The sequence below is a fragment of the Bombus terrestris genome, chromosome 16 (assembly GCF_910591885.1).
Source record: "Bombus terrestris chromosome 16, iyBomTerr1.2, whole genome shotgun sequence".
Taxonomy (NCBI): Eukaryota; Metazoa; Arthropoda; class Insecta; order Hymenoptera; family Apidae; genus Bombus; species Bombus terrestris.
Window position 1 is genome coordinate 5,318,081 of NC_063284.1, and position 11,197 is coordinate 5,329,277.

At 37.7% G+C, this 11,197-nt stretch overlaps 1 protein-coding gene and 1 long non-coding RNA gene across 3 annotated transcripts in view; one reads left to right on the plus strand and one right to left on the minus strand.

Moving 5' to 3' along the window:
• Positions 1-11,197, plus strand: part of LOC100647481 (acetylcholinesterase) — a 161,184-nt gene that overhangs the window by 135,304 nt on the left and 14,683 nt on the right. The window contains exon 5 of the mRNA XM_048413501.1: positions 6,946-7,103. Within this exon, the coding sequence (XP_048269458.1) occupies positions 6,946-7,103 (158 nt within the window). The remainder of the gene's footprint in view (positions 1-6,945; positions 7,104-11,197) is intronic.
• Positions 2,411-11,197, minus strand: part of LOC110119987 — a 45,961-nt gene continuing 37,174 nt past the window's right edge. Inside the window, exons 6-9 of one of the 2 annotated variants that reach the window (XR_007226903.1) lie at positions 8,277-8,870; positions 7,130-7,756; positions 4,761-5,153; positions 2,411-4,683 (exon numbers count right to left, since the gene is read on the minus strand). This is a non-coding gene — a long non-coding RNA (uncharacterized LOC110119987). Of the gene's footprint in view, positions 4,684-4,760; positions 5,154-6,944; positions 7,757-8,276; positions 8,871-11,197 lie in introns of those variants that run through there. The other variant, XR_007226905.1, reaches the window with a different exon arrangement.

Genomic DNA, 11,197 nt, shown 5'->3' on the forward strand with positions numbered 1-11,197 from the left:
AATATGACATAATAATATAAACAGCGGATATTGTAATTGTTATAAGACAAATTTTAAAATTTATGATATAAGAGTTGATATGTTTAATTAGAAAAATTTTAATTGCGGATGGACATTGCGAATGATTAAAATTTGTTTGATTACAAGGCAATCATTATCGATGACGAGAATTTTATTTTCTTTGCTAATAACCATTATTGATGCTGGAAATTTCATTTTGGCTGCCAGTAATCTATATAAATGAGCATAATTTTTCTTTGGTTATCAGTAGCCATTATCGATGGTCCGAATTTTATTTTTGATTACTGATAATCATTAGCGCCAGAGAAAATTTATTCTGATCAGTTTCGGCTATTTTCAATTGTTATTAACATTCCTGATAATTAGTTCATTTTCATGGACAAACGTAAAAAAGCTTAATTATAAAACCTATTTATTAACGAAAAAAAAGCGGAAATATGTGAAATAAAGAATAGGATGAAAGATATTGCAGTGTAATATTAACAATACAATTTGTGTTAATAGAAGTATTGTTCTAAAATATCTTTTACACTATTCTTCGTCTCGTATATTTTCATACCATCTTTTTTTGTTTAGTAAATAACTTTTGTAATTACATTCTTCTACATTGTCAATGAGTACTAATTATCAGTATTGTCAATAACGATTAACGATAGTTGAATGTAATTAGAAGAAATTTTGTCATCGATATCGACCGAAGGTAACTGAAAATTTCATCATGAATAATGCTGATCGGTAAGCAAAATAAAATTCAGGCTATCGACAATGATTACTGATAATCAAGAAACAAAAATTCTGATCGTTTATATTGCATACCGATAAATAAAATAAAATTATTAATCGATGATGGTTAAGTTTCAATCATTTACAACGGGTATTCCCAATAAGGACGATAAAAGATTACTACTTTTCTGAATCTGTCGATAACTAGCTTCGATTCAAATAAAAATTCATTTCCACCCGATCGCTCTCCTTCAAGAAATATTTCCAGTGTTATTTTGGATCACTGAAACGAAGACTCGTCGCAAACTTGCTATTTCTAATGGAAGAGTCGTGCAATTTGTAGGTCTCACAAAAATCCGTCGGAAGCGACGTTACGATGACCTTTGACACGAGAATAGAGTCGCGGATCTATATCTGAGAGCCGATTAATAATTCCAGAAGGTTGCTACGGAGGCCGGTGACGTAGCCTGGGCAAATGGAAAGTCAGCCAACGAATTAATTCCGGACGTTGGGCGTCGTTGTGTTTGACGACACCTATTAAATATTAACAATCGCGAGGCCGCGACGCGTTCCGCGGCACGGCTTTTCAATCTGGGTTAACGGAAACTGAAGAATTATTTATCGACGCCTGGACACAAAGAGGCCGATATGTCACGCGTCGAGCGGACATGATCCATCAAGCCCGCGGCATTTCTCTTTTTTCCTTTTCCCTTTTATTTTCGTTATCTGTGTTGCTGCCGATTATCAGCTTATCGAGGAGCTTCGGTTGCTTGCCAGGCAACAGGAGCACGTTGATTAATTTTTTCTCGCTGCTCGTACGAATAGCTTCGCTGGCTCGTCGAAATGAAACTTGGCGGACGTCGTGCGAACAGGAACTCGCAGTGACTCGCGAAAGATTCTCCGCGATATTCTTGGAAACTGTGCCTCATGTATATTACAGTGCCATACAGCGATTTACTATAAAGTCGAACACATTGTCTGCGTCACTTCGTTATTTCCAAGAAACCGCTGATCATGTCTGGACACGTTGAGCGAAATTTCTTTTGCAAAGGGTAAATCGAAAGCCGTTACACGAGAGAATCATTGGTTTTAGTCAGTTAGCTGCTGCAAACTCTCTGAAAAGTGTGCACCTAAAATATGTCGGCTATATGCGCTATATACTGTCTTTTTCGTAATAATTATTTATATTTTATTTCGTTTCGGTGGCGAAATATTCTAAACATCTTAAAATTTACGAATATGATCTTGTTTCCACTAAAATGCAATCTAAACAGTAAATTATAACTACTTTTTACGCGTGACGAGTATACTCGTCATGACACTAAATATCATCATTTCTTCGTGACGAGTATACTCATCATGACACTAAATGTCATCATTTCTTCGCGACGAATATACTCGTCATGACACTAAATATCATCATTTCTTCGTGACGAGTATACTCGCCACGACAGAAAATACTACCATCTTTTCATGACGAGTATACTCGTCAAAAACAACTAACTGGTTCATAACTACCGAAAGAGAAAGCACAAGAACAATTGTTCAACGAGACAATGTTCCCATTCATACAGCCGCTATCAAAATGTGGCTTCAAGATTTCGGAATAGAACTATTACCATAGTCGGTATTGAGTGTCCTGATCTGAACTTAATCGAGAACCTATGGGGAATTCTAGCGAGAAAAGTTTAGGACCAGGAGAAGCCACCTGTGGAGATATAGTTGAACTTACAAAAGGAATAAAATCCGCGTGGCTGAATATTCGGAACGAAACTCCAAATAAACTGATGGATAGTGTAACTGACGAATTAATGCAAGTAAACAAAAGTCAAGAGCCGCTAAATTTCAAATGGGAAGATAACAAAATTAACATTACATTTACATTTTGAACAATGATTTATGTCCAGTGTTACTGGACCACGATTTTTTTCTCTGGTAAGTCCAATATGTGAATATGCATTGTCTGTATGTAAATGTGATCTAAAACATATCGTGTTTGATCTTGTTTTAATCGAGAAAATCTCACAAACACGTTGGCAAAAGTTTAATTTAAAAGAGTCGAAAATAAAAATATTTCACGATTCTCTCGTGTGCCAGCTGATGTTGTTTCATGGACGATTGAATTCAGATCGAATTGCACAACTGCTCAACCGTCGAGGATCGCGTGTCATTCGATCTCTCTACGTCTCATTCTTTTCCAGACTGATGAACTCGACCAACTCCTGGAACACCTATCTTCATCAATCTTGTTCGCCATGTGAAACCAAACTTAGGGATGTTTGTTTCAACTAGCAATTGCTGATGTCGGTGTGACGATGCTTGTGTCAGACACTGCGGTGTTGTTTATGTAAATAACCGCGGACCAAAATTGAAACGATGCTTCGAAAGTAATCACGAAAAGGGTTCATTCTAATTATAATTTTTTCCCACTTAATTGCAAACGGTAAATTTCAATTTAATACTTGAAATGGGACCGATACTACCACTAGCGTTCCATGTTTTAAAATTGTTAAAAGGAGACATAGTCAAAGTGTCATCGTACTTTTCCCCTGTGCTCTTCGTTTTCGCTTGGAACAAGCGTGTTCTATTCCTGACCAAATGCCAGTTCTCTCGGCTGGCTGAGTTAAGGAAATTCCAATTAATTAAAATGCATACTATGTTTAAGTGTAAACTATATTTGGAACTATCAGTGGAAACGTGAGAAAATACTACGAGCGAGTCCGGGATAGTTGCAGTTACAGCACGTCCTGTAGATTCGGGGATGTGAAACTCGATAGTTTTACTTCGACGTTCGTCCGCGTCGACGATCAAAGCACAAGGAATGCTCGAAAATACCAGGCACCGCAAGCTTTAAGCAGTTAGCTGTTGTTGACGAGTATATTCGTCATGGAGAATACTAACACTTTGTGTTACGACTGTCGACCATAAATGTAAAAAATAAAACAGTCATTTCATTGCAACTTAATTCTATATTATAACAACCACACGCGCTTTGTATTCGACGAGTATACTCGTCATCACTTACTTGTTGCCACAAGTTTCAGGCACACGCTTTCCAAAGTTTTCAAGGAGGTAGCAACAGCTGACTGCTTTTAAGAAACCAACAACGATAAGGCGAAAGTTGCGGCTATCGGTCAGCAGCGCTTAAAAGATGTGCTTTTTAAATATGGCAATTTAACGAGAAGATAGACGACTGTGCAACGCCGACGAATCTTTATGATTACGTGACTCTTACCTAACTCTGCGTATTTTTACTTTTTATCATATTACACGGATCTGTTGGTTTGTAATTGATCCGGTCGAACGAGAAGAAAGTCGATCTGTCGACGGCTAATTGATTAACGAGACAAAGATAACCGTGTAAATATTTGATTGATACGCAGCAGATAACGGTAGAAAAGACAGGCTATTTCAATAATTAATAAAGTAACCTCTGATAGGCCAGTCAACGTCCAATTTATTAACCGACGCTGGTTGTTATTAATTTTAAACGAGACCCGGTTGACTGTCCATATTCACGACTCGTGTCTCCGGCTATCTGTAACTTGAATTAATTACCTGCGACGTAATATCCTCGCGACATCGCCAATTAATCCGCCTGTGATATAAAAAACAATATAACAAACCATCGTTTTTTTACGTTCTTTTTTTACCGCCGCTGCTGAGTCGTTAGGAAGAGACTGCAGATTTTTACACGTTTTTATATCCCTATGAACGTAACGACAGAAATGAAAGCTTATTTCATCTAGTGCTGGATATGCTACTTTTGATATCTGTCTGTACACGTACATTGCAATGAGTAATCACAAACTCAATGACATTTTTACATATTTCGTAATATTAGAAGGAAAATTGACAGGATCGTTTATATAATTTCATAGTATAGTATGAAACAAAACTGTAAAGGTACAACGAACAAGAGTTTTCTTCCTTTGAAGTCTGGAAAAAATTGAGTTTTCTCTTGGAATTGTGTTTTTCGTTCTGAAACGACGTAAACTCGACGTTAATTTACTTACCTTTTCACTCGATATTTAGTGGATCCTTCTTTATCTTTGATTACGTCCGTTAATCCCTTAGTTACATTATCCATCAATTTGTTTGAAATTTCGTTTTGAATATCCGCGCGGATTTTATTCCTTTTTTAAGTTCATCTACATCTTCCATAGGTGGCTTCTCCTGGTCGTAAACTTTTGTCACTAGAATTCCCCATAGATTCTCGATTGGGTTCAGATCGGGACTGAATGCCTGGTAATAATTCTATTCCGAAATTTTGATCGTAGTGGCTGTATGGATGGGAGCATTGTCTTGTTGAAAAATTGTTTTTCTGTCTTTGCTTTCGGTAGTTATTAAAAGCAATAATTCTGTCTGAAGTAACGTCTCCTGGTAACCCGTGGCATTCGATTTAACCTCTACAAAAACAATTTCGTTTAACATATCTAGATATAATCAGTGATTTCATGGAAATGTAAAAAAGTGACGCGGAAAATGTGTTCGAGTTTACAATTATTCACAGCACTGTAATAAAAAAACAGTAGAAGCATAGTGTCTGTACATCGAATAGAAAGAAATAAAGCAGTCAGCCGAGAATAATTCATAAGCTATACGCAGTGAAAAGAATTCATTTTTGGAATTTCTGTCTGTCTGTTTGCACTCGCATCACGTGAAAGCTACTGAACGAATTTTGACGAGCTTTTCTCTGTTGTATAGCTTAGTGTCTGAGAAAGAAAATAGGGTATATTTCATCTCGATCCGTTTTATAGAAGCCGAGAAATAGTCCGGGATCTGAGTTGTATGCGCTTCCATGTTTGCTAGATGTCAAGCAACGATGGTTATCGTCTATTCTTTACGTCGAGTTTGTTCCGAAACCGGACCTTCTTATAATTTAATATTTTTTACTAGGGAAGAGGATGATCTAATTGTTGGTATAAAAAATGTGTAGATATTTCGTTCGTAAAAATTCATCTGTTCCAAAATTATTCCGCGTATTGGTAATCCACGCGAGCTAAATCGCGGACAGAATATATATTTTTTCACTGTCAAATTTCCCATGAATGTATAAGAATCCGCGGTTTAGTTCCGAAATAATAAACTAAGTAGTTGGTTCACGTTAGTCTATCGTTTCGTGCTCGATCTTACTTCCTAGGGATTTTTAGCCCCGTCTGGTTGCCACAGTCGGGTAGTTAAGCTGCAGATGAAATTTTAAACCGACTAGACTATCAGCTAGGTCATCGTTAATCTTTGCACCAAAAAATTTGAAACGTTCTTATATCCTTTTGGACTCGAGAAACGATTATAAGGCCAAGTCTGAAATAAGAAATCTTCGATATCTAATATTAACCTTTTGCATTCGAGCATCATCGACGTTGCTTTTCTCAGCGACTCGATGATTTCAAAAAGTTTCACTCAAATTCGTGAGAAGAAGTTAGCGATTATGTTTAATGCTTATGTTTAAGGAAGGATACGATTAAGGAACATTAAGGAACATTAAAAAACATTAAGGAACACTACAGAAAGATTTCGTTTTTCAGTCACACTCTGTTTAAAAAGTTGGTAAATTTTCATCTAAACTAAAATATTCATTTTTAAAAATGGGAATCGTAGTACAAACGGATAAGAGACGACTCTACGTGAAAAAATAAAAAAATTTGGTATAACATTTTTACATCCCAAGCTTTGTTGTCGCGTGTGAAAATAAATCGAAAATGTGGAATACAATCTATTCTTTCGTTTCTTCGAAAAAAAATTTGGGAATTTATCATCAGACCAATTCGTAATTAAACACGTTCACACTTTATTTTCTTGAAAAATTTTCTTAAAACAGAAAATATCATTTAACATTATTTTCACCATGTATAATAATCTTTTACTGATGATTTCCTAAATCCTAGTCGGTATCTATCCAAGTTAAAGTACAGTTGACATTTCTGTTTTTGATCATTTTCAAACTCGATCTTCCCATAAACGTATATGAAAAAATGTCATTCTATTTTCTCGACTTATTTTTTCACGAATCGCTTCGTGCCCAACTGTACGACGATTTCTCACTCACCCTGTATAATATATTCGGTGTTCTATTTCTCTCCAAACTTAATTTCGAGTGTGAATGATTCGTTCCATAGTGCAAAAGATTGATCATTGGATTCACGCTGAACGTGACTCGTGACAGAATCGGTTTCTACTAACTGATCGATTGCTTTTCAGGAAACCGACTGACGAGGAAGCCGACTGGCCGCCATATTCGAGGGACCGACCGCAGTACTACATCTTAAACGCGCAGGAGAACGGCTTTGGGAAAGGACCACACACCACGTATTGTGCTTTTTGGAACGACTTTCTGCCAAAGTTAAAGGGAGTGCCAGGTCAGTGTCAAAATTAATCTACCTACCTAACCTCATTAGAACGTCCTCTTCTTTTTTCCTGTGACAGGTGACTCGTATGACTCTCTCGTTAATTGCCCGCTTGCAAGTTTCCTCTCTCGAGAATTTTCCTCGTTACAACGAAGAACGAAAGAGGATTTAAAATTTATTTTTGTATAAACGAGCCTTAATGCATTTTGTACTGGATATTTTTCTATCTGTTTATCCGTTTTCAGATAGATATTATATCTATTTGTTAGATCTTTTTATCAAGAAGAAACTGCTTTTTCGAGGCTCTGAGGTAACTGCAGTCCTTTACACTCCGTTTAGCAAAAACACATCGATGCATTCCTCATTCCATGGTCGGATCCTTCAGACAAAGTCTCCGCTTGTTTGGCAATGCCAAGACGTTGGGTCACTTGCAACCCGTAAACTACCTCATGCATTCTGTAAACAGTCGTGTAATCGACACCTCATGGCTCGGCGACTTCGAATCGCAGACTATCCACTTTCCAAACATACGCTCGAGCACAGTGCCGAGATCCTTAAGCCCCTTTCACACTTGCCACTAGTCGCGCGATTCATCCCATACAGATCAGTCGCGTACAATTAAACACTGTTGGAAGTGTGGAAAAGGACAGCTCACTGATGACGTTCTGATGTATAATATTATTAATTTATAATGCTGTATAATATTCTACAGTAATAATATAATATAATATAATAGCAATACTATAATACTATATAATATTATGATGTATAAATTAATATAATATAATATAAATTAATAATTAATATTCCAACGATGAGAAATTTTCTATATGTTCTTTCTACATGTTGTTATCATTTGACAGAAATCGAAAATATAATTATTTTACTTGTGTTGCACAGCTTGGCCAAAAATCTGTTTGTTCTCGGTTTTTAATAAATAGATTGCTAACTTTTTGTAAGGTATTCCACTACAGGTTGATTAAAAGACATTAACCTTACTCTGTCGGCCATTGTACATCTACCGATCTACGATACACCTATCGATAATTTACTTTTCGTAAAATTTCACCAGAAACTCGCATACGGAAATCTCACGAATGTTTTAATCGTTCATGCCAGCCAATAAAGAATATTCTTCCTGTAATTTCATAATTAATTAGTTAATAATTAATTTAATAAACCAACCTAATATGATTCGTATTTTGCAAATAGGGCCATCCTCCTCGATCTCTCTCATTCATTTTTTCGATTTATTCTTTTGCTGTTCGTTGTTTATCTGCTCGACGAAACACCTTGGGGTTCCTAAAGCAACGATGTCCGACCTGCCCAACGCGTTGGCGATTACTTCATCCAGAAATTATCAAGATTGCGTCAGCGGGATAGGAAAAATAACTGGAGGTCAGGATCGATATCAACGAGATTTTCGATGTTTCTACGTTTCCAGCAATTATCCGGTTGCTGTTGTCGCGTGACGCTCGAACAACGCGTGTTCTCGTTTCGCATTCCGTCGCATAATTCCCAGTGTTTGTTTGCTCGAGATTGTTCCGGATTAAAGCTGGTATTCGGTCGAATCGAATTCGCTGTCGCCACTCCCCTTTCTGGCTGACGTCCTCCAACGAAATTGCTTCTACCCCATGCCCTCGTTATTTTAAACGAACGATCCGAAGACTCGATAGTCCGGAACAGTAGCCGCTCGGACCGGCAAGACACCATCGAATTAACCCTCCTGTCTCACGATTTAATCTACGGCCAGGCGATCGTTTCTTCTCATTTGTTGTTCTACGAGGTTCAAAGAATTAATAATTAATAATTAATAAGTCGAAAATCATAGTGCTATATACAGGGGCGGCCGAGTAACATGTAAACGCGTGAAGGTTATGATTCCTAACCTAACCTAGAGAAATAAGAAAAATTTATTTTTCTATTAATTTTTTAAATTTCTATTAATTTACAAGGAAGCTTATCAAGTATACCTGAACATGGTTGTTCAGTTGTACGTCGATCGGCTTTCTAAATTGTGCAACAAGTACTGTCACTCTGTACATTTTTTCGACAATTTCAAGAGATTGCTCATCAACATTCTAAGCTACCAACGTTATTCCAAAAAATTTGTCCTGTATATGTATATGTAGGTATATTTATAAATATATTTGTAAATAAATAATGCACATATCTGTGCGGGTTCATATCTTCATCAATGCAATTAGAAAAGTGAAACTTGAAGAGAAATTTGTTTTACCTACTTAATAAATATCAGGTGATACTGATTGTTATTTTATTAATAGCAACGTGTGCTCTATTTTGTATACTCGATGGGTACATTCCTTTTCCCGCCAACTTTTGCACCAGTTTCAATTTTTCCAAACTTTCACATTTCCCGAATTTGGAGTCGCTCGCGTCGTGTATCGATGCCCCAACGTGCTATCCCGCCGGTTTCGTAATTAACACTTTACTGATCGCTAGCGGTTCAACAGCATACGCTCGTCCGACCGGCAGCTCAGGCGCAAATTCTCCCTGGCGCTGGCTCTGTTTCGGTTTAGGCTCTCCAATACCATTCTTTTCGTTCATCGCGAACGATAAGTTTTTCAAATTGGTATAAAACTGTGGGAGCTTACAAAGCAACGCAACTGACGCAACTGAGCAAGGTACCTTAGTACTAAATAAAAAATTACTGCTCAAATAATGAAAAAGATTGTCGGTGACAAAAAGCCGATTAGTAGGCTATCGGTCGGTAAGCGTCGGCGGCAAAAACTGATTAATCTGCTATCAGTCGGTAAAGTGTTAAGTTACAGTAACTTGGTAAGTAACTTTATTCCCCGGCGTTATTATTCCAAACGTGAAACGCTATTTTATGAACAACTATAATACATAACAGTAGCACGCTTTATGGGTTACTCACACGCACCTGTATAATTCTCAACCAACCATGTACATACAGAATTCGTGACATACCGTTCGACGTGTTCACTGATAGAATCTTTCTTAACCGCCTATAATCTATTTACACGGCGTTGCACGTCTCTTTCCCAATTGTTATTGCCAATCCATAGAATACCCCTGGCTCCATTTATACCACGAATTGCGGTCCACCCTGTATACGAAATCCCATAGACCACTCGTAATACAGTGTTTCTATCGATTCTGCAAGACCCTGAAGGTTGGCCGCGACTCTTATTAAAAGAAACGAGGATCGTGGCAATTTGCACACCTGCCTACCTCCTAGTGGGCTAATTAAGCGTTCCATTAATTAAGTTAGGCGAGAGGATCGGTGGGTACGTTGGACGTTGTAATATCAACGGTTATTTCATGGTTTAACGGCGGAAACTTAAACAGGCATTAGGAATACGACAGGCTGCTGCTGCTGCTCCGTCGAATTGCAGCGGGGGATTCCTGGAATCGTTGTCGAGGCTGAGTATCGGGGTAACCGATACGTTAGATTCGCGGCGCTGATCGATGGGGGCATTGCCACAGTGGACTCGTTATTTTGTGGTCAGACGACTACCGTTTGCCCGCTTCGCCAAGAAGAAACCTCTCTGTATTCCGGTTTTCCGATATTAATCTGGGAATTGCGAGTTCCCTGAGCTTTCTGCGGTCCCGGACAATTTTCGTGGACCCGTGTGACCGATCGACTTTTTTCTTCCCTTTCGCTATTTTTTTTTTTTTTTTTTTTTTCCTTCAAAGCATCAGATCCCGATAAGAAGAGCGAACGACGTCGTAAAACAAACATGAAAGACATTTCAACCCCCTTGCGCGACGATAGCGTGTGAGATTAGCAATACACTGGTTTATAGAACGATTCTGTGGTGAAAAATACGAGTCACCGTGGTGATTTTAGGACACAGTTAACAAATGGACATGGTGACCCATATACAGCGTGAGATTCGTAACTCGATAGGTACATCGTTGATCAACAGTTTGGAATCGTATTTCGGATTGCGTCTGCGGTGATGAATACACCGAGGACCTTTATGGTTATTATGGTGCAATTTATAAAATGCTAGGTAATATGTGGAAATATTCGAGATATCCAAAGAAACAGAGTATTTGTTATGGTATTTAGTGTAGATAATAATAGTAATAAATATTAAGAGTAAATAGCAATAATA